Source organism: Microcebus murinus, chromosome 1, assembly GCF_040939455.1.
Source record: "Microcebus murinus isolate Inina chromosome 1, M.murinus_Inina_mat1.0, whole genome shotgun sequence".
NCBI lineage: Eukaryota > Metazoa > Chordata > Mammalia > Primates > Cheirogaleidae > Microcebus > Microcebus murinus.
In genome coordinates, this window is record NC_134104.1 from 154971472 (window position 1) to 154994953 (window position 23482).

Here is a 23482-nt window from a genome sequence, read left to right on the forward strand (position 1 = left end):
CAGGCAGACCACCTGTGGATGCCACCTTTCTTGCACTGGGGACAGGAGTAGGTTTTTTCCAAAGGTAAGAGGAACCACATTAGCCAGGCATGGTGTCATGTGCCTGTAGTCCCAGCTACTCGGGAGGCTAAGGCAGGAGGATCCCTTGAGCCCAGGAGTTTGAGGTTGCTGTCAGCTAGGCTGATGCCGCCACGGCACTCTAGCCCGGGCAACAGAGTGAGACTCTGTCTCAAAAAAAAAAAAAAAAGAGGAGCCATAGATGGGCCTGGGCAAGGACAAGTCTTATTTCCTTTTGTCAGCTGATGGTAGAAGTTTCTATGGCAGCATTCCCTTGGAGCTCTGAGTATTGCCAGTTATGTCCCTGTGGAAAAGGACTTATATACTGAAAGAAGTCTGGGAGGTAGAATAAGGGGATGAGCTCCTTAGGACTGTTTCTGTGCCTGGGCTCTCCAAGGGCAGAAGAGAGCTCTATATAGTTCTCATACTTGGTTAACTATGGAATCTCTCTTTTAGAGAGAACAGAGCTCCTTGGGATTCCTTTGATAAACACTTTGTAGAATAGTTGATTCTAGTTCCCTTACCCTAGACGACCACAGTTTCTCTTGAGGTTTGCGAAGCAGGGTTAATTAAGGCATTAGAAGGCTGGGCGCGGTGGCTCATGCCTGTAATCCTAGCTCTCTGGGAGGCTGAGGCAGGTGGATCATTTGAGTTCTGGAGTTCGAAACCAACCTGAGCAAGAGCGATACCCTGTCTCTACTATAAAAATAGAAAGAAATTAATTGGCCAACTAATATATATAGAAAAAATTAGCCGGGCATGGTGGCGCATGCCTGTAGTCCCAGCTACTTGGGAGGCTGAGGCAGAAGGATTGCTTGAGCCCAGGAGTTTGAGGTTTCTGTGAGCAAGGCTGATGCCATGGCACTCACTCTAGCCTGGGCAACAAAGTGAGACTCTGTCTCACACACAAAAAAGACATTAGATACAGCTAGCTTTATTTGTACACACAGCTATGCCCCCTACATTTGAATGTAATGTGATGATTATAAAGTGAGTCCTTTGGGGCATTGAGCCCTTCCTTGTACCCAGACCTGCATGCTTCACCACTTCTGGACAGAAAAGACACTCCAGATCAGGCATATGACCTGAACAATGTCAGGGTGTTGGCAGAGGGCAGGGGGAGAAGTCTGAGGCGAAACTAGAGAGAAATGCTGAGATGAGGAACTGTGACTTGATTCTTTAGGTAGAGTGGATGAATAGGTGGCAGAGTGTGTCACTGTTATAAAAATCCACAATGTTCTTGAGCTCTGTGGCAACAGTTCTCTGGATTGAGATGTGTTTGAATCCTAGTACCACTGTCTCCCAACGTGTGGCCTTGGGTAAATTATTTGCCTCCCAATCTATCCCATCTTGCAGCCCCAGTCTTTTGTGACAGATAAATGAGGTCAGTTGTACCTTTCTAGGGGAGAGGAATTGGCTTCCCCAACAGGAATTCCTCAAGCCTATCACACAATTCAGGCTGAGCCAGTGGTTAACTGTTGTGATCATTCTCAGGTTATGCAGTGACAATAGCAATTGTAATTCATGCTTGTGTCTCCTCTAGGTATCAGCGGCAGGAAAGGAGGCTTTGCCATCTTGGCTGCACTGGGACCCGCAGAGCCACACCCTGGAGGGCCTCCCCCTCGATACTGATAAGGGTGTGCATTACATCTCAGTGAGTGCTGCACGGCTAGGGGCCAATGGGAGCCATGTCTCCCAGACCTCTAGTGTGTTCTCCATTGAGGTTTACCCTGAAGACCACAGTGAGCCACAGTCTGTGCGGGCGGCCTCGCCAGACCCTGCTGAGCTGGTGTCATCTGCCTGTGCTGCTGACGAGCCTGTGACTGTCTTGACAGTGATTCTGGATGCCGACCTCACCAAGATGACCCCAAAGCAAAGGATCGAGCTTCTACACAGAATGCGGAGCTTCTCAGAAGTGGAACTTCACAACATGAAGTTGGTGCCTGTGGTGAATAATAGACTGTTTGACATGTCAGCCTTCATGGCTGGCCCAGGAAATGCAAAAAAGGTGGTAGAGAATGGGGCCTTGCTCTCCTGGAAGCTGGGATGCTCCCTGAACCAGAATAGTGTGCCTGATATTCATGGTGTGGAGGCCCCTGCCAGGGAGGGCACTATGTCTGCCCAGCTTGGCTACCCTGTGGTGGGTTGGCACATTGCCAATAAGAAACCCCCTCTCCCTAAACGCATCCGGAGGCAGATCCATGCCACACCCACACCTGTCACTGCCATTGGGCCCCCAACCACAGCCATCCAGGAGCCACCATCCAGGATTGTGCCCACCCCAACATCTCCAGCCATTGCTCCTCCAACAGAGACTGTGGCTCCTCCAGTCAGGGATCCTGTTCCTGGCAAGCCCACAGTCACCATTCGGACTCGCGCCATTGTTCAGACCCCAACCCTAAGCATCATCCAGCCCACTCGTGTGTCAGAAGCTGGCACCACAATTCCTGGCCAGATTCGCCCAACGATGACCATTCCTGGGTATGTGGAGCCCACTGCAGTTGCTACCCCTCCCACAACTACCACCAAGAAGCCACGAGTATCCACGCCAAAACCAGCAATGCCTTCAACTGACTCCTCAACCACCACGACTCGCAGGCCGACCAAGAAACCTCGGACGCCCCGACCAGTGCCCCGGGTCACCACCAAAGCTCCCATCACCAGATTAGAAACTGCCTCCCCACCTACTCGCATCCGTACCACCACCAGTGGAGTGCCCCGAGGGGGAGAACCCAACCAGCGCCCAGAGCTCAAGAACCACATTGACAGGGTAGATGCCTGGGTTGGCACTTACTTTGAGGTGAAGATCCCATCAGACACTTTCTATGACAATGAGGACACCACCACTGACAAACTAAAGCTGACCCTGAAGCTGCGGGAGCAGCAGCTGGTAGGCGAGAAGTCCTGGGTACAGTTCAACAGCAACAGCCAGCTCATGTATGGCCTGCCCGACAGCAGCCACGTAGGCAAACATGAGTATTTCATGCATGCCACAGATAAGGGGGGCCTGTCAGCTGTGGATGCCTTCGAGATCCATGTCCATAGGCGCCCTCAAGGGGATAAAGCTCCTGCACGGTTCAAGGCCAAATTTGTGGGTGACCCAGGACCAGTGGTCAGTGACATCCACAAGAAGATTGCTTTGGTGAAGAAGCTGGCCTTCGCCTTTGGAGACCGAAATTGCAGCACCATCACCCTGCAGAATATCACCCGGGGCTCCATTGTGGTGGAATGGACCAATAACACATTGCCCCTGGAGCCCTGCCCCAAGGAGCAGATCATGGGGTTGTGCCGGCGGATTGCTGAAGATGATGGGAAACCTCGGCCTACCTTCTCCAATGCCCTGGAGCCTGACTTTAAGGCCATGAGCATCTCTGTGATGGGCTCTGGCAGTTGTCGGCACCTACAGTTTATCCCTGTGGCACCACCCAGGAGGGTGCCCTCAGAGGCGCCGCCCACAGAGGTGCCAGACAGGGACCCTGAGAAGAGCAGTGAGGATGACGTCTACCTACACACAGTCATTCCAGCCGTGGTGGTTGCAGCCATCCTGCTCATTGCCGGCATCATTGCCATGATCTGCTATCGCAAGAAGCGGAAGGGAAAGCTTACCCTTGAGGACCAGGCCACCTTCATCAAGAAGGGGGTGCCTATCATCTTTGCGGATGAACTGGATGACTCCAAGCCCCCACCCTCCTCCAGCATGCCACTCATTCTGCAGGAGGAGAAGGCTCCCTTGCCCCCACCTGAGTATCCCAACCAGAGTGTGCCCGAGACCACCCCTCTGAACCAGGACACCATGGGAGAGTACACGCCCCTGCGGGATGAGGATCCCAATGCGCCTCCTTACCAGCCCCCTCCACCCTTCACAGCCCCCATGGAGGGCAAGGGCTCCCGTCCCAAGAACATGACCCCATACCGCTCACCCCCTCCCTATGTCCCTCCTTAACCCACAAGCGCCTGGGTGGAGGCAGGGTAGGGCAGGGGCCTGGAGACAACACAGTTGTCTGTGGAGACCGGTGGCCTGCAGACCATTGCCCGCCGGGAGCCGACACCTGACCTAGCACACACTGACACATGGGGCCTAGACAAAGCCCACCCTCTCTGGTCCTCCCAAACCCCAAAGCAGCTGGAGAGACTTTGGGGACTTTTTTATTTTTATTTTTTGCCTAACAGCTTTTTGTTTGTTCATAGAAAATTCTTCGCTGCGTTTTTGATGGCTGGCTCTGAAAGCACTGTTTGAGTAGAGGTAGATAGAGGGAGCGAGGAACCGTGAATGAACTCGCAGGCAGTGCTGGGTGGCCCCCCAGCTCTCTGCGTTTTGCCTTTAACACTAACTGTACTGTTTTTTCTATTCACGTGTGTCTAGCTGCAGGATGTAACATGGAAAACAGTAGCTAAAGATTAAATTCAAAGGACTTTCAAAAGTTAAGGTTAAGTTTTTACATTTAATCTGCTGTTTACCTAAACTTGTATGTATAATTTTAGGGTGGGTATGGGGAATTGCTTTGCTAAAAATAAGCTCCCAGGGTGTTTCAAACTTAGAGAAGACCAAGGGACAGTATTTTTTATCAAAGGAATCCTATTTTTTCACACTATGTCAACTTGGTTGCTCTGATACCCCAGAGCCTGAAATGGGGGCCTCCTGGCCCTGGCTCAGGGGCCAGGGCCCTGGTGCTGGGTTTGCTCTCCCACTGTTGCCAGGGGCTGGAAGCTGGAGGGGCCTCTTGGGCCACAGACATCCCCACCTCCACCCCATGTACACTAGTGGCCCACCACCAAGGGGTCTTCATTTCCATGGAAAAGGACTCCAAGAGTCAGTGGTGGCTGTGGCCCCCAACTTAGGTGCTCCGGGGTGGGCCAGCTGCTCGTGGGGGCGCCTTGGAGGTCGAGGGACTCGACCACATCAACCTCTTTTTTTTTTTTTTTTTTTTTTTAACCCTCCTTCTGTGTTTTTTTTCCCCTTCCCAAAAGGAATATCATGGTTTTGGAAACACTCAGTGGGGAACATTTTGGTGAAGATGCAATATTTTTATGTCATGTGATGCTCTTTCCTCACTTGACCTTGGCCGCTTTGTCCCAACAGTCCACAGCCCCACCCTGACCCACCCCATCCCTTTTCTCTGGCGCTCCAGTCCCAGACCTTGGGCCTGAATGACTAGAAAAGGTCTGGTGGCTGGGGAGGAGTGCCAGCAATAGTTCATAGTAAAAATCTGTGGGCTCTCAAAGCTAATTTTTTACTAAAGTTTTTATACAGCCTCAACTTGTTTTATTAAAAAAAAAGATTAAAAATGGTGACGCTTACAGCAGTTTGTACAAGCTCTTAGTGTTGATTCCATGGAACTGACGGCTTTGCTCATTTTGATTCCCCCCCCCACCCCTTCTTTTCATAACAGTTTAAATTTTGGAATTACACTGGGGCTTCTTTTGCCTTTTTTAGCAGAACATCCGTCCATCCATCTGCATCTCTGTCCCATGACTCAGGGGCACCCACTCTGCTTCGATTCGCCTCCTTTGGAAGAAACCATTTTGAGCATGAGTTTTCAATTGATGTCTGAGAGTTATTTTGGGTACCTTTTAGGGAGGAATGCCTTTTGCAATAATGTATCCCTTTCCTGATCGAGGGTGGGTGGGTGGACCCAGGCTCCCTTCGTACATGGAGCAGCTACTTCTAAGCCATATCTGTTTTGCAGAGGATTTGTGTGTGCTGCCTCAGGAGAAGAAGAAGGGCAGGAGGGGAGGGGTCTCCATCCTGTTCTCCAGAGGGAGTTTCTCCTTGCACCTTCTTCCATAGGGCCCAGCCCCTCTCCCCTGTCCCAGCTCCCAGCAGGGTACTCTGAAGTGAGTAGTGCCCCTGTGAGGGGAGCCTATAGATGAGGGGTCAGTGGACTGCTGGTGACTGGGCTCATGCTTCTAAGCCCTGGCCCAAACTGGAGTTTCTCTGATGCCCCTGAGACAGGAGCACAAGTGGGACCTGACCTGGTGAGATCATTTCTAATGACCGCCTCAAAAAATAAACAATTCCCAATGTTCCAGGTGAGGGTTTTGAAAGGCCTTCCAAATGGCTCCGTTGCTCCTAGCAACCCCACCATTGGGCACTGCCACACAGAGATGTGGCTGGCCCAGAATGGCCTGTTGCCATAGCAACTGGAGGCGATGGGGCAGTGAACAGAATAACAACAGCAACAATGCCTTTGCAGGCAGCCTCCTCCCCTGAGCGCTGGGCTGGTGATGGCCACTGGACTCTGAGATGGAGAGCCAATCTCACATTCAAGTGTTCACCAACCACTGACGTGTTTTTATTTCCTTCTATATGATTTTAAGATGTGTTTTCTGCATTCTGTATAGAAACATATCAAACTAAATAAAAGCAGTGTCTTTATTACAACGTCACTGCCTCTGAGCATCTATTTCCCTGGCCCTTGGACATGAGTGGTGAGGGGCTCACGTGACAGAAGTGGGGACTCAGCCAGGCCCACTCAGGTGGCTTGATGGCCTCTGCACAAGCTGTACCATTTCTGTGCTGGGAGGGCTGGGTGTGTGCTCCAGAAGCTCTGCCAACATGTAACCCACCCCCTTAGCACCTCTTCTGCTTGTGAGCCAGCTAAGACAAATCTCCTTGATCCTTAGTTTCCTCATCTGTAAGGGGTAGGTGGTGGCAGAGAAGCCAATGAGACTGGGTGTGAGGCCGGGCGCGGTGGCTCATGCCTGTAATCCTAGCACTCTGGGAGGCCGAGGCGGGCGGATTGCTCAAGGTCAGGAGTTCAAAACCAGCCTGAGCGAGACCCCATCTCTACTAAAAATATAAAAAGAAATTAATTGGCCAAGTAAAAATAAATATACAAAAAATTAGCCAGCCATGGTGGCGCATGCCTGTAGCTCCAGCTACTCGGGAGGCTGAGGCAGTAGGATCACTTGAGCTCAGGAGTTTGAGGTTGCTGTGAGCGAGGCTGATGCCACAGCACGCACTCTACCCTGGGCAGCAAGTGAGACTCTGTCTCAAAAAAAAAAAAAAAAGAGACTGGGTGTGAAGGAGGATGGTGGGAAAATTTCTGTCACAGGCTCTCTACCCCAGAGTGTGTCATCCCCTGCACTTTCTGGCCAGTCCAGGTCTCTGTGAAGATGGGGGCCTAGGGATGTCCCTCTCTGCAACTGCACCTCAGCTCCTTTCCCCATTGCCTTGTGGACTTGGACTGGCCGGTCTCCCAGATAATCTCAAGGCAGGTTTGGCATTGGTCTTGGGGTGAGGAGAAGAGAAGAAAGGTTTCTGGCCAGGTTGCTCTGCTCTGGTTGGCCTGTAGATTTTGGACTCTAAGTGCTTGGTCTGGGGTGGACAGGCCAGCTGGGTAGGCTAAGCATGACTCAGTGCCCAGGAAGGAACAGATGGGTTGTCCTGGGACACTGCTTGGAGTGTGGGAAGTAGAATATGCAGCAGCTGTGTCTTAAGAGGCAGGATCAAGCCATTGGTCACAGAACAACTGGTGTCTCTTCTGGGCTCACCTCTACCCCAGCAGCTCCTTACCAACACCCCACACACAAAACTCTCAGGCTGCCCCTCTGCTCAGAACCAGCAAGACCCAGAGAAGAAACTGGTCCCATATTGCAGATAGAGCTGAGTCCCAGAGTGGGCAGTTGTTGAAGGTCAAAGAATTGTGGAGTTAGGACCTGAATGTATACCACAGTAAGTGTCACTAAAAGCTGTCCTCAGCATGTGTTCAGGGACACCACTCACTCCCTAGAGGCATAGCAGCAGGGGCCCAGGAAATGACCCTGCCCATGCTCTCTTGACCTCAGGAAGCTCTGCTTGATGTCTAACCCAAAGCCGCTGGTTGTAAGGGGAGTTCACTCCTGAGCTTAAGTAAGGGCAGAGAAGAAAAGAAGCCACAAGGACCTCTGACCTCTGTCCACCCTACCTCCTTTGGGGGATAAGGGAATATTTGCTGTTTGGCCTGGCAGGCCGCTGCCCACCAGCACTCCTGCCAGATCCCTGTGACCCTTCCTTGGGGTGAGGGCTGTCTACTCAGGTCTTTGGAGCTGGACAGAAAGTAGTAAGGGAAGAGACAGCAAGGAAGGGACTATCAGACTCGCAGAAATCTGCCTTCCCACCTGCTTCTGACCCAGGGCAAGTTCCTGGGATCTCTCAGGCCTGGCTTCCCCATCTGTGAGCTGGGGACAGTGCTAATCTTTAAGGGCTTCTGAAACACCCTGGGATCTGAGGGGTGGAGTGGAGATAATATGTATCTGCCTGCAAAAGGGGCAGAGGAATCTACATAAAGGCAATGCCTTGGGCCAACCAAAATCCTTGGGACAGTCCTGGGTCAGGGCTGTTGGCGGGAGAATCTTGTGTATCTAGGAATGTGTGGTCAGCCTGACCCTCTAGAATACTACCAGTTTAGTGGGGACTAGAGGCTCCACACTACTTGCCTCATTGCAGCCCCAAACCTGGAACCCCCCCCCCCCCGCCTTGTTCCCAACAGGCTGAACAAGCTCCTAGGAGAGGTCCTTTCCCAGCTCTTCTAAAGCATGGATGGCACAACTTTGCAAGCATCAGTCTTTTAGGGTGAGCTTCATCTCTATTTCTATATCTTAAAAATTCAAATTGGCTGGTGGCTTACTCCTTTTCTTGCTTTACTTACCTTCTTGACCACTATCCTGAGGCAAGGTGATTTAGGCCCAGAGAGGTCAAGGGAGTTAGTTGGTCTGCCAGGTTTTGCAGTTGGTGTGACACCTGTTCAATTTTTTTTTTTTTTTTTTTAGTAGAGTCTCACTCTGTTGCCTGGGCTAGAGTGCCATGACATCATCCTAGCTCACAGCAACCTCAAACTCCTGGGCTCAAGCAATCCTTCTGCCTCAGCCTCCCAAGTAGCTGGGACTACAGGCACGTGCCACCATGGCTGGCTAATTTTTTCTATATATTTTTAGTTGGCCAATTAATTTCTATTTTTAGTAGAGACAGGGTCTCACTCTTGCTCAGGTTGGTTTCAAACTCCTGACCTTGAGCAATCCTCCTGACTCGGCCTCCCAGAGGTTGCCTGTTCAATTCTAAGTGTGACCCAAACACTTTTTTTTTTCTGACTATAAAATTGTGTTCCCGTTGTAGAGCAGCAAAGAATTACTTGAAGCCTCTGCTGAGGGATGCTTTTCCCTATGGGGACTTAGAGGAGTAGATAGGGCAAGAGGTTCCAAATGAGGGTGTCCATCAGCTGGGGTTGGGGTGCTCCTGCAGGAGGAACCCGCCTGACAGCAGCCTGGGGCATGGGCAGCACGGATACTTGGCTTTTGGGGCATTTGCTAGCCCCCCTGCCCCAGCTTTGGTGGAGGTGACCCTAGAGCCTCAGCTGGGATGGAGGGGGAGTTGATCTGTCCACGTCCCTGTGGAAGGCTTCTTGTGGCCCGACCCAGGCTCCTGGGCAGGTTCGGGGTGGGTTAGGGGCACCTTTCAACCTTCGTAATGGCTCAAAGGTGTTCTTTAGGGGAGCCTAGCCGTGGACTGCAGCGGCTCTGGGCCAAAGAGGGGGACGGTGTCCGCCGACTCCCAGGAGGTGGCGCCAGAGGATTAAGGCGCCAACGGTGGGCGGGGCTGAAGAGGCGGGCCGGGGGCGGGGCTAAGGGGCCGGGGGCTAGAGGTGAGGGGCGAGCTGCCGGCTGTGTGGGGGGCTAAGTCCTTCCGGGGAGGGCCTGGCGGAACCCGGCAGAGAGCAGAGCCGAAATGGCTGGGGAGTGGATGTAAGTGCAGGGGAGGGCGGGACCGATCGGGGCTTTGGGCAGGGCTAAGGCCGCGGAGCAGGTGGAGCCGAGCCCGCGTGTGGCCGCAGCCCGGAGCCTCTCCAATCCTAGCCACTAACTGGTGTGACTGGACTGGTCTTCCCTCCACCACCGCCGCACAGTCTCTGAGGGCATCAGAGCGAGTGTAGCTGAGGTTCGGGAGCCTGTCATTTACGGGTGGCCTTCTTCCTTGGAAGCCGGCAGGAAATAGGAGGGCCGTATCTGGGGCCCAGGCTTCAGCTCCTGGGGCCCCAGCCAACAAACCTGGAATTCGGTTGTATGCACTGTAGTTGGGAACCAGTAGGGATCCTTCCTTTGCAGCACTCCGCCTTAGCTTTTGCATGCCTCCAGGCTTCGCCCAGCGGGGCCTGCACAGAGTAGAGCTCAGCACGTGTTGGATGCTCTCTTAGTCTCTTCATCCTCCAGCCTGAGAACTCCTGAGGGCAATGCCTAAAAGCGGGGAATAGCCTGAGATATCATACTAACATCTGAGAGGGGCCTGGATGGGGGTCAAGTGCCCCTGGTTGTGTGGTTGGGGTTACTTGGCATTAGAAGCAGACAGGATGGGGCAGCTGGTGACTCACTCTTTCCCCGGGAGTGGGGGCACCCTGAAGCCCCAGGGAACACGTTTCGCAAAGCTGTCTCCACAGCTCCAGGCACACACAGGGAACATCTAGTTGGCAGCTGGCTAGAGCTCCCAAGGCCAGGGCTGAGGATGTTGTTGTCTTCTGACCTTATGGTTTCACAGTTTCAGGCTATAGAGGGAAAAACCCAAGTTTGGGGCCTGCCAAAATGGTCCCAGGCTCAGGCCAGTCTGCTGCTTTTCCAGAGATTGGACCCAGGGTCCAGGACCACTCCCCGCTTCCCTCAGCACCTCCATTACAAAAGGTCTTGAGAGAGAGGTGCAGAGAGGGGCTGGCTTCAGCTCATAACAGCAGGAGGTGGAGTGGGTAGGGGGTGTACCCCTTGGGGGGGCTGAATAACAGTTTGTCTCTGGGCATGCCTGAGGGAGGGGTCTAGCTTTGTCCTGGACCAACTCACCCTCAGGGAACACATGCCTGGTTTGGCTGGGCAAGGAGCTGGGCATGGGGGATGCTGAAGGGGCTGTAGTTCTGTGCTTGTTTGAGGAACATGTGAGGTAGGGGTGTGTGTGTGTGTGTGTGTGTGTGTGTGTGTGTGTGTGTGTGTGTGTATGGGGGGCAGGTCTGCCTTCCTGTGCCCAGTGTAGTGATTAGACTGCAAATGAGAGGCTGAGGAGACATCCTCTGTGACCCCAATGCCTCTGACTCAGCAACCACTGTGACCTCCAAGCCCTGCCCTGGGTCCCAGGTAGCATGTCAGCATACTCCTGGAACTCTAGCCTCCTCAGAGAGGCTCAGGATCAAGAAGGGCTAGGAGGAGGATGCGCCCACCCTGTGAGCCCCAAGAGGTTCCCTGGAGCAGAGCTGGGGAAGGGGGGTGGGCCTAGTTGGAATCTCAGCTGAACACATGGTCTTTTTGCTCTCTTGGTAGCAGATGGAGGATGTCCTTTGCCCAGCCTTACTAGGTATTCTCAGTCTGCATTGTCAGCTCATTGTCAGAAAGAATGCCTTCTCGGAAAGCTGATGCCCACGCCAGGCCTCCCAGCTGGAGGGGTCATTAATACATAAATAGCAGTGGTAACCCAGATGTTGCTTCCCAACTGATACCTGCTGGCATCCCAGAACCTGGGGGAGCCAGGAAGCAGTCTCCTCAGACAACCCTGATCCCTGAGTGTGACTTCATCTCTCATAGACTAGCCTGGTGATGTGTGGCCACACCTACCACTGCAGGGTAGGACAGTGGTCCTATACTGAGGGCTAAGAGTCAAGCCTTCCAGGTTCATGGCCTGGTTTGAGCAACAGACCGGCAAAGGCCAGACTTGGAGATCACAGGCTCAGTGAGGGCAAAGTAGGTTCAACAGTCTTGGTTTCTGCTATATCCTTGGGGCCTATCACAGTGCTGTCCTCTTCCTAGGGCTCAAAAGGCACCAAATTTAACTGAATTGAAATCACCCATCCTTGCAGAGGCCTAGGAGACCTTTGTCACAGAGGTCCAATGGACCTTTCTATTTGCCACAAGGGTTTTGCTTCACCATGAGAGACCTCACTCCCTGCCCCATTCTGTCCATCTTTCCTTGAAGGCAGGAGTTCTTCCTGTGGCTCCTGGGAGCTGCCTGGGCACTCAGTGAAGATGATAGAGCAAACAAGCCCTACTACAATCCATTCTGATCAGGACAGAGCTGGAGCTCAGGGGAGAGAGGGCTTTGTCCCATGGCCTTAGGTTCCTGGTGATAGAGGGTAATTCTCAGAAATGTCCTTTGGTTTGCCATAGGAGAGCCACAGAGGAGTCAGGAGGTAGAGCTCCCTCTAAGAAACATTCATGAAGACAATCAGAACAGAGTTTGATGGAGGGGCCTGAGCAAGCTGCACCTTCCCCCAAACTGTCAGTCATGTCTGAACCTCTGTTGCCTGGGGTAGGACACATGGGCTGGTCAGGAAAGGGCATAAGTGCATGACTTTCTGCCTGGGACTGTTCTCTCCCCATTCCATGGACTAGAGATGGGTGGGGGGCACTCCATGAGAATCGGGGTCCTAGTGGGAAGGTTCACAGAAGGGTTTCAAGTGGCATTTTCTATAGTTTATTGGAAACAATTTGTGTACCTGTCTCACTCTTTCTGCAAACAGAGCTCCTCAAGGGCAGGTCCTACAGTCTTCTCTGGGCCTGGCACTGAGTAGGAGTTGGGTACATGTCAACTAAAGGAGGATAAGCACATGCATACATGAGTAAGATGGGCAAAGCCAGCCAAGAGGCCTGTCTGGGGAAAACACAGAGGGGCAAGGGAAGCAGTATGTTTTGACTTAGATGCTTACAACATGAAGACACTGTGGCTTCATTATTTTTTCTTGTCACAACAAGCCTTCAGAAACATGTAACTCTAATAGCAATGGGGCTCAATTAGCTTTCTTAAGAGAAATGCATGGGTGGTGGGGTTAGGCTTGTGGTAAACATTTCTGACATTTTTACTGCCTTTTTTTCACCTAATGCAAACAAAGACTTATATAATGCAACAGGAAAGGAATTATGCAGGCAAGGCATCAAACAAATTCTGTTCCTTCCAGCATTATTCCTCTTTCCCACTCTACCAAAATCTATCGCTAGCTGAAGACCCTGGTATACAAGCGAGGTTGTCTAGGCCAGCCCAAGTGGGCTGCTGAGCAGGACAAAGACCAGGTCTCTTGTTTGTAGATTCATGTCAACCCGAGGCTTGCTTGAGGAGCTGCCTTATTCCCTATGTTAATGGGTGGTGCCAAAAAACCTCAGCCAGGAGGGAAAGCCTCTGCTTCTTTGGGCTTCCTTCCTTCCTTCCACTTCAGTTCTATTTCTCTCTCCCAGAGGAAGATTGGGGGCAAGAAGCCAATTTCCTGAGTTGCTTCTCACTGGGAGGTGAGACAGGCTTCAGCAGCGCTATAGCGAAAAGAAAGGTACAGAGTTCAGGGAGACCTATAGATAGGAGCCAGCTCTCCCCATCCTCTCTGGAATAGTCCAAATCCCATGGCACTACATCATCCAGATGCAGTCTCTCCTCTGCCATACTTCCCCATTCTCATCCACCTCTGATCTCTGCATCTCCTACTCTTGCCTGCAGTTTGCCATTCTTCTTCACCACCATAGATATCTTCATCTTTGGATCCCATGCCTCTTTGTGGAGGCCACCACAATGAATACATCAGCCCAGGGTGAACTGGACTTTGGAAGGAAGCAGGAAAGACCCAGAGTCTGAGCTCTACTCCACCTCCCCTTCCTAGGGCTGATCCGCATGCTGCCTTACCCATGGCCCACCTGGCCTCTGGGTACAGTTCCTGGGTACAGTAATTCTTCATTCTCCCAAAATTTGCCTTCTGGTGACTAATCATTCCACTAATCTCTCTGACTGGGCCTTTTCCTACCTGGGTGTTTTTGTTTTTTTTTTTTCCTGATTCCATTTTCCCTCTGGTCTGAGAGCACAGGTTAGAGAAGTAAGAGGACACATGTCTACCCATCAGTTCCATTTTGCCATGTGGATTCATTCTCCTCACATCTGGCAATCTCCAAAATGGCTGTCATGTGTCACATGTAATGCTGAAGGAGGAAGAAGCTACCTTCAGCAAGTGTAGCTTAGGGGGCTGGGAAACTCCTGCAGGGTCTCTAGCTCCATCCTGTCCCTGGTGGGGCAGTTGGGCCCAGAAGGGAATGGTATCAGACACATCACACAGCTGGTTTGCACAAACTGAGAGATTTGTTTATTCACCTGTCATAAACTATAGTCAAGCCTAGTGAATTCTAGGTGAGTGAAAATAGCTCATCAACAACTACTGTATGAGGAGAAATTGAATGCAATCTCAGCACTCTCCCTGTTAACTTACTAGATGAGAAGCTAGGCCGGGTGTGGTGGCTCACGCCTGTAATCCTAGCACTCTGGGAGGCCGAGGTGGGTGGATCGTTTGAGCTCACAAGTTCAAGACCAGCCTGAGCAAGAGCGAGCCCCCGTCTCTACTAAAAATAGAAACAAATTAATTGGCCAACTAAAAATATATAGAAAAAATTAGCCGGGCATGGTGGTGCATGACTGTAGTCCCAGCTACCCAGGATGCTGAGGCAGGAGGATCACTGGAGCCCAGGAGTTTGAGGTTGCTGTGAGGGAGACTGATGCACTGCACTCTAGCCCAGGCAACAGAGTGAGACTCTGTCTCAAAATTAAAAAAAAAAAAAAAAAAAAGAAGCTAAAGCCAAAGATCTCTCTAGGTGTTTTAAAGCCTGGTGGTTGGTGGACCCCTTGGAAGTGCTGGTGAGCAGCACGGAGAACCCAGCCCAACCATCAACCCCTGAGGGTCTGCTGAAGGGCAACCCAGGGGATAGGACAAAGCATACAAGGTCCTGCTGTTTAGGAGCCCCAGTCTAGGTCAAGAGAAAGGAAACAACCCCTAGGGTGGTGAATAAAAATAGGAGACTGAATCAGAGCCCCAGACAATCAGAGGCCAGCACCATCCCATGCTTGGCAGGAGTCCTTGGGCTGAATGCCAGGGGTGGATGTTGACAGGCAGGAATGTTCCTGGGAATGCTCTTCAGAGGAAATGGAACTAGGAGAGTTGAGAGGAAAGGAGGGCCACCATTGACCTATACTTCTAGGTCCTCCTGGGTCCACTGTGCTGTACTCTTTGTCGTCAAGGCAGCAGAGAACCTGGAGTTCTGCTAACAGGCAGGAATCCACTCTGAGCAGGGCAACTCCACAGGCCTGCTGGCTGGGTATGGCTAATTACCCCACAGGAACTAGGGGCATGTTGATTTAAATATGTGGAAAGCTATAGCTCTTGTGGCTTATACAAAAACAAAAAATAAACATCTTTTTCCATTTTCCAAGTAGCTCAAGCCCACACTGACTGGTGACTGAAGCCAGAATAGCCTGGGTTGGGACAAGGTCAGGCTACTGGCCTGCCCATAGTGCTTGTGCACATGTTCTTCCCCAGAAGGAAAGGTGTGGCATAAGACTCCCAAATCCCAGACCACCACCAGAGAGACAACTAATAAGAGAGTTGCCATGTGTGTGCCAGGCACCTGTCCTTGTGTTTTACTATAATCAGCCACTCTACCCTTAAAACCCTCCATATTAGAGGGGTTACTAATATCCTAACTTTGCAGACTAGGAAATGGAGGCTCAGCCAGCCTCAGTTAGTTGCCAAGGTCCCATCTGGGGAGTGGTGGGGATGAGATATGGACTCTTTTTTTTGAGACAGAGTCTCACTTTGTTGCCCAGGCTAGAGTGGGTGCCATGGCGTCAGCCTAGCTCACAACAACCTCAAACTCCTGGGCTTAAGCGATCCTTCTACCTCAGCCTCCCAAGTAGCTGGGACTACAGGCATGTGCCACCATGCCTGGCTAATTTTTTTTTCTATATATATTAGTTGGCCAATTAATTTCTTTCTATTTTTATGGTAGAGAGACAGGGTCTCGCTCTTGCTCAGGCTGGTTTTGAACTCCTGACCTCGAGCAATCTGCCCGCCTCGGCCTCCCAGAGTGCTAGGATTACAGGCGTGAGACACTGCGCCTGGCCGAGATATGGACTCTTGTGGAGCCTAAATGTGTACATGTAGTCACCAGACACTCATGAAGCTAAATCAAACATCCTATAGCACAGGAGGAAACACAGTAAGGGCCATCATAATGTAGGCAGACAGGCTTTCCTCCTCCAAGGCAGTCCCAGTGAGGCCAGGCAGTTTAGCCTGAAGTGCAGGAGATATAAGGTCAGAAGAAAATGCTAGGAAGTGGGGGCTCTGCATTTCCTCTTTCTCTTACCTGCTCCTCCCAACTTCTGAGTTATCAGTTATCAGTGTTCACTGGGATCCCTGGATTATTCCAGGTCAGGTTAGTTGTACTGACATCCTAAGTGATATATTCCTCATCATTAGGAAAATTAAATGGGTTCAGGTTACTTAAGCCCTTCTACACAGCCATGATTTATGAGGCCAAAAGTGCACTGGAATATCATGTGGATCTTCTAGGAAACATTCTCTCTCAGGAAAGCACAGGCTTATGTGAAAAGCCATGAGAAAGATAATGCTAGGCCGGGCGCGGTGGCTCACGCCTATAATCCTAGCTCTCTGGGAGGCCGAGGCGGGCGGATTGCTCGAGGTCAGGAGTTCGAAACCAGCCTGAGCAAGAGCGAGACCCCGTCTCTACTACAAATAGAAAGAAATTAATTGGCCAACTGATATATATGTAAAAAATTAGCCGGGCATGGTGGCGAATGCCTGTAAGTCCCAGCTACTTGGGAGGCTGAGGCAGGAGGATTGCTTGAGCCAGGAGTTTGAGGTTGCTGTGAGCTAGACTGACGCCACGGCACTCACTCTAGCCTGGGCAATAAAGTGAGACTCTGTCTCAAAAAAAAAAAAAAAAAGATAATGCTGAGTAGTGTGCAAACACTAGTCTGTGAACATGAGACAGGGGAAAAGAAATTCGGTGAGCTCTCAGGTTAATGCAGAGGCAACCTGCAGCCCCTCATCTAGACAGTCTTTGGGGCCCACAGCTCAAGGCTTCTGAAACACATCAACTACTCTTCCCCATCCCCAAGGTCACTCTCCCAGGGCCTGCTGAAGTGGCCTTTCAGCTGATTTCAGGCCAGCCCTGACAGACCCTCCATCTTTCCCCGGGTTGCTTCCTGAGACTCCTGTTCCATGGGACTAGGCCTCAGCGTGAACCCCAGATGGTTCCCATTGCCATCTGGATAAAGTCTTCACTCCTCAGTTGGTCTTCGAGACCCTCACAATCCGGCTGTACCACCCTGTCTCTTTCCTTCTATGACCTTGAGTTTCCAAACACTCTTGTTCCTTTGCCTTTCCAACTCCTATGCATCCTTTGAGGACACATTGTGGTGGCCTCTCTTCGAGGACTGTCCTCACGACGCCCACCCGCTGCAGCACTCAGGTTACTGGAAGGAGAATTGTCATTCCCGAGTTCCCAGAGGCGGAAAGCGCCACTGACTCTGGAGCAGGGCACGGCGCGACGCTCCTGCGGCCGCTTCTAGTGGCGGGTGCCCTTCCGCACGTGTCCAGTGGATCGCTCCCGATAGCCCCCACTTGGCTGCAGTTAGCTCCAGCGAGCCGCGTCGGCCCCAGAGGACGCATGCGCGGGCGCTGGCGGCGGTTTCCGGGCGACCCCGAGCCTGGCGGGAGCGCGCGCAAGGGGGGGCCGTGGGCAGGGAAGGGGCGCGCGGGACGCGCATGCGTAGCGGCAGGCGGCGACGCGAGCCAAGCTGGGAGATGGCGGCGGCGGCGGCGGTGCAGAGAGTGTGAAAACCGCCCGGGAGCCGCCGGCCCGGGCGCAGTGCGACCCCTACCCTGCCCGCCCTCCTGCCAGCCATGGGCAACGAGGCCAGCCTGGAGGGCGGCGCTGGCGACGGGCCGTTGCCTCCCGGAGGCTCCGGTCCCGGCCCGGGCCCCGGCGCAGGGAAGCCGCCTTCAGCACCGGCCGGTGGCGGACAGCTCCCCGCGGCGGGAGCAGCGCGGGCTACTGGGGGACCACCAGTCCCTGGCCCCGGCCCCGGCCCCGGCCCGGGCCCCGGCCCCGGCGCGGGCAGGTAAGCGCGTGTCTCGGCGCCCGGGGGGCGGTGAGCTGCATCCTGATGCCAGGGGCTGGGGCCCGGGATCCCGCTATCTAGTGTGGACAGGGAGGTTCGGTGTCCCACCGCACTTTGAATCCTGCCGGATTGGTGTGAGCTAGGTGGTCGCGGGAAGCCGGCCTTCCTTTCCAGCTGCCCCGCCTTGGCGAGGCAGGATGACGAGCACAGGGTCAGTCGGGGCCTGCAGACCGTGACTTCGTCACGAACCCCAAATTCGCTTCTTCCCAACGCCAGGGCCCGACCGCTCAGGAGGGGCTTATGTAACCTTAGCCTGGTCCCTCTGCACAGGGAAGCAATGGGATGGAAAACGTCCTCCCTGTCTGCTGGTGTTTGCATGTGTCCATTGTGTTGGGCCGAGGAAAGAGCACAATGGGAGTGGCTGTCAGGGAAGATAAGTGTCACTGCGAGAAACAGAGAGATATGAAAATAGTTGAACCGTGAACTTGGTCTTGCGTTTTCCTCCGGCATTTAGTGGCTGTAATCATCTTTGGGGGAAGGAAAATTGCCCACTGGACACGAAAAAGGTACTTTTTTAAAGCCCAAGAATACTAACAGGATCATGTGCTTTCACCAAGATTTAGTGAAACACTTTGGGGTGAATAAAAATTGCTATTGAGTCATCTAGCACCAGATGTGTTCTCCTCACCTTATGATTTAGATCAGCACCTCAAACCACATAGAATGCTTTAAACAGAACATATCTGATCAAATACCAGGAAACCAGCTTGTTTTAAATGTGCACCAACCCAGGTCCTGCTAAAACAATCAAGTGGCAATGAATGCACTGGAGGAGAATGCCAATGTATAATAAGTCAATAGACTGAAAACTCAGTAAAACTACGAAGAGATGACAAGATAAAATGGAAGGCATTATCTTTGTACCAAATAGGCCTGGGGAGTAGCAAAACCCCTGTGGGCTTGGGGGGAGGTGCTCCTGGTTCCATGTGAGCCTGCCTGATATATGTTGCCTTGGCTTTTCTGTGTGGGAGCACATAAACTGTGAGGGAGCATAATTTTTGATTCTTCAGCTACCCAACTGGTGCTTCTCATGTGTTTATTTCCTCAGAAGTCAATTTTTAGAAAACTAACAGTAATGAATGGCTTTTAGTATCCTGAAAGCTGCCTCAGACAGGCCAGCCTGTGAGCATCCCTTTTTGAGGTGGGATTTGCCCATTTTATATTAGCTATTACAGTGATGCAGTTGGATAGCACACAGCTCTTAGCACTGCAAACACTATCCATTTTGCTGCGTGCTCAGTTGCTGTTTGGGTTTTAGCTTGAGGGAGGCTCACCCAGGCTTCAGTGCTCTCCCTCCAAGGGAAATCTACAGTTGAATGGAAAAACACCTTGTCATTGGGAGTTTTCTGTGTGGGGAATTTGGCATTTCTCTTCTGGTAACCAAACAGGCTGCTCTGTTTGTAGTTTACCAGATATTGCAGAGCCAAGAATACAAGATTTTGGAAAGACTTGGATAGCTCAGAGGGACAGGAAGGAGGCTGGTGTCTACTGTTCATATTTCTTTTTAAGGTTTCATTTCTATTTTGCCTGTGCATTCTGCTTCAGGGCAGACCCATCAACTGCTGTGGGTGAGGGGAACCATGGATTTAGCAGTCATACAATCTCTAACCTGGCTGTGGGCAAGGCTCACACATGGGTTTGTGGTGCTGAGACCCGTGACTATCAGGCTCTGGAGGTGAGCTGGCTATTTGTCACCAAAGCTCAGAACTGGGGACCTTTAGGAGGTGCGATTACTCTTCCAACTGACATTCAGCTTATCATAGCACCTCAGCTGAGCAACACCTCTGTGGTCTTCAGCATCAGAATGGCGTCTATTTCCTCTCACCAGAGCATCTCAGGTACCTGATGCCAAATTTAGCATGTTCTGGTCTGAGATGCTGCTGAACAGATTGGCCCATTGATGGAGCAAAAGCCCTATGGCATGTGCTTCTGGGCATTCAGGAAAGAGCATTAGCACAGGCACATATTTGTTTCCAGCAAGACTGTGAATTTTGAGGCAGTCACAAACATCATGGAAGTGGGTAGAGAGGGTCAGATAAAGGGGAGATCATTTTACTCACTGCAGAGGGAGATGGAACTGAGGTTCTGATGGGGTGATCCTTGCTCTTTCCTACTGATATATTACCCCTTGTCACCCTAGGCTGAATTAGTCTTTTCATCCTCATTCTGAACTGACTTGTACTCTGCGAGGGGGTGGCTTCAGCATTTGCGGGTGAAGACCCTCACTTGAATCCCAATCAGTAGCAGTACTGTCATACCCATAGTGTTGCCTCATAGTGCATTGGGATGATGTGGGGCTTTGGGCATTGAAGAGTCCCACAAGGAAAGGCTTTCTCCTTCTGGTCTCAGGGTCACCATGTACAATTATATAGGCTGTGCCTTATCCTATGGAGTGCCAGATTGGGAGAAGGCTGAATTCTGCCCCAGCCTCCACTCTCTAAACTGTGTACCCTGGTGTGGGTTGCATCCTCTTAAAGAAAGGGGCATCATTCATTCATTCATTCATTCACTTATGTATGGAGTTATGCCTAATGTATGGTGGGATACACATATTGATGGGATTTTACCCATACATATACCCATGATCCATGGTACACCATCAGATCAAGATAGAATTTTATCAGTGACCCTTATCAGTACCCCAGAAGGTACCTTTTAAAATAATTGCACACACAAAAAGAAAGAAAAAAGAAAAAGACACCCCCCCAAATAAAATAATCACACAAAGGAGCCATGTCAACTAGTGGCAGCCTATCTGGTCAACACCAGATCTGTAGACTTGTGTATTTGAAATGTTTTGACATTTTCAAATTGACTTTTAGTCAGTCAGCTAAGGTGTATTTACCAGCTTTCAAGAGCAAGCATAGTGCTTGGCTTTGTGGAGTGTCTGGAAGGGTATATGGTGCTTCCTTGCCCTCTAGCACCTCACAGACTGGTTGGTCAGATTGCTCTTGAAGTGCTCTAGGAGAGACACTGGGAAGTTCAGTGTCCGAGAAGTGTCAAATAGGCAGTGCTTCTAGAAGGGTTGTCAAGTGGCAAGAGTGGAGAGGCAAAGCCAGGTTTCAAGGGAGGTAGAGACCTAAGGCATCTTGGAAAAATGATGGGGTTAGGAGAAGTGGAGAGAGAGGGATATAGAATAAGGAGTGTGGTCTACACAGGCAGGGACAGTGAGCAGAGAAATGAGGCTGAGTGCAGGGGGTTAGAGGAGAACTGGAGAAAAGCCAGGTGAGGCACCTCTCCCTCATTACCCATCAAAATCCATGATCAAGACTGAAGTTTCCTCTACTCACTTCTTGCCTATATGCCAGGGAGACATTTTGAGCCAAAGGCAGCTGGGCACATAGAATCTAGTCATATGCTGGAAGGTGAGTGAGGCTGCTCTGAGAATCACACTGAGAATTCTTTTCTCAAAATGGATTTGTCAGGCCTCTAGTCTGGGATTAGCCAGACTTGTTGTATCAACTAACAATCAGGCTCTAGGGAAATCTGGGACTAATTTGTAAAGATAAAATGAAAGGACACAATTGCCAGGTTTGGAAATAATTCTCCTTTGTCATTTAGAGATCTTGTTTGCCACAGTGGCTGGATTCTTACAGAGGACATGTCATGGGTGTGTATTAAAGTGACATCACATCTGAGTGGTGATGATGTCAAAGTTTTACCCAAAGGGAGCAACCATTTTTGCATCTCTTGCTAGGGAAAGAGGGGTAGCTTTGATAATATAGTTGTTCTTAGCATTAGTAAGGCTGGCAAAATACTGTTGATAAAAACAGCAATGCAGAGATGGAAAGATTAGGGGGAGAAAGGCTATCTTTAAAAAATATCTTTCTTGGCCGGGCGCTGTGGCTCACGCCTGTAATCCTAGCTCTTGGGAGGCCGAGGCGGGCGGATTGCTCAAGGTCAGGAGTTCAAAACCAGCCTGAGCAAGAGCGAGACCCCGTCTCTACTATAAATAGAAAGAAATTAATTGGCCAACTGATATATATATATATAAAAAAAATAGCCGGGCATGGTGGCGCATGCCTGTAGTCCCAGCTACCCGGGAGGCTGAGGCAGAAGGATCACTCGAGCCCAGGAGTTTGAGGTTGCTGTGAGCTAGGCTGACGCCACGGCACTCACTCTAGCCTGGGCAACAAAGCGAGACTCTGTCTCAAAAAAAAAAAAAAAAAAAAAAAAAAAATATATATATATATATATATATATATATCTTTCTTATTGGAGAAATTTTCAAAAAATTTTTCTATTTCTATAAAAATAGAATAGTCTAATGAACTCCTGTGTTCCATTGCCCAGCCACCACCCTCGTCAACTTATAGCTAATTGAATTTAGTCTATTTCCCTCACCTCCTGCTTCCCACAGGAGCAAATTCAAACATCCTAACATTTCATTTTCAGTATTTTAGTGTGCATTTCCAGGAAATAAGGGCTTTGTATAAACAACCACAGCACCATAATCACATCTAAACAGGATAACAATCCCTTCTTAAATTCAGCAAATATCCGATGAGGGTTCTGTTTTTCTGATTGTCTTATGAATTTGCTTATGAATTTACAGTTGGTTTATTTGAATTGTGATCTAAATGGGGTCTACACATTCATTTATCTGATGCATCTCTCCAGTTTTTTAAAATACGTGGTTCCTTCTTTATTTTTCCCCACTGCAATTTATGTATTAGAGAACTGTGTCATTTGTCCTGTCTCATAGTCTGGATTATGCTGATCGTATCCCTGTGGTGTCATTTAAGATGTTTCTCTGTCCTATAGTTTTCCTGTAAATAGGGAATTCTATCTAGAAGCTATTCCGATTCAAATTTCATTCTTTTGGCCAAGAAATTCTCGCTTTTTTTTTCTTTTTGAGACAGGGTCTTGCTGTGTCACCTAGACAGAGTGAGAGTGGGCTAGAGTGCAGTGGCACGATCATAGCTGCACCCAGCTAATTTTTAAAAATCTTTTTTAGAGATGAGTGTCCCACTATTTTGTTCAGGCTTGTCTTGAGGTCATGGCCTCAAGTGATCAGTCCTCACATTGGTCTCCCAAAGTGCTGAGATTATAGGTGTGAGCTGCCATGCCCAGCCAATTCTAACTTTTCATAAAAAGGTTTCTTGGCCAGTTGCAGAAGCTCATCCCTGTAATCTTAGTATTTTGGGAGACCAAGTCTGGAGGATTGCTTGAGGCCAGGAGTTCGAGACCAGCCTGAGCAAGAGCGAGACCCTGTCTCTATTAAAAATAGAAGGAAATTAGCTGGACAACTAAAAATGTATAGAAAAATTAGCCAGGCATGGTGGTGCATGCCTATAGTCCCAGCTACTTGGGAGGCTGAGATAGGAGGATCGCTTGAGCCCAGGAGTTTGAGGTTGCTGTGAGCTAGGCTGACACCACAGCACTCTAACCCGGGAAACAGTGCAAGACTCTGTCTCAAAAAAAAAGAAATATTGGATATATTGTGAAATGGCTAAATTAAGCTAATTAACATAT

At 50.6% G+C, this 23482-nt stretch overlaps 3 protein-coding genes across 7 annotated transcripts in view; 2 read left to right on the forward strand and 1 right to left on the reverse strand.

Annotated features, from left to right (window-relative positions):
* Positions 1-6439, forward strand: part of DAG1 (dystroglycan 1) — a 75539-nt gene extending 69100 nt beyond the window's left edge. For all 4 annotated transcript variants that reach the window (XM_012771288.3, XM_012771286.2, XM_012771285.2 and 1 more), the window contains one exon: positions 1601-6439. In XM_012771288.3, the coding sequence (XP_012626742.2) occupies positions 1601-4000 (2400 nt within the window). In that variant the 3' untranslated portion in view covers positions 4001-6439. The remainder of the gene's footprint in view (positions 1-1600) is intronic.
* Positions 1-23482, reverse strand: part of GPX1 (glutathione peroxidase 1) — a 266951-nt gene that overhangs the window by 174750 nt on the left and 68719 nt on the right. The gene's annotated exons all lie outside the window — the stretch shown is intronic.
* BSN (bassoon presynaptic cytomatrix protein) overlaps positions 17606-23482 on the forward strand; it is a 100403-nt gene continuing 94526 nt past the window's right edge. For both annotated transcript variants that reach the window (XR_012921483.1, XM_076007709.1), the window contains exon 1: positions 17606-17947. Coding sequence is in view for 1 of the 2 variants with exons in the window: in XM_076007709.1 (XP_075863824.1) it covers positions 17730-17947 (218 nt within the window). In the remaining variant the exon portion in view is untranslated. The remainder of the gene's footprint in view (positions 17948-23482) is intronic.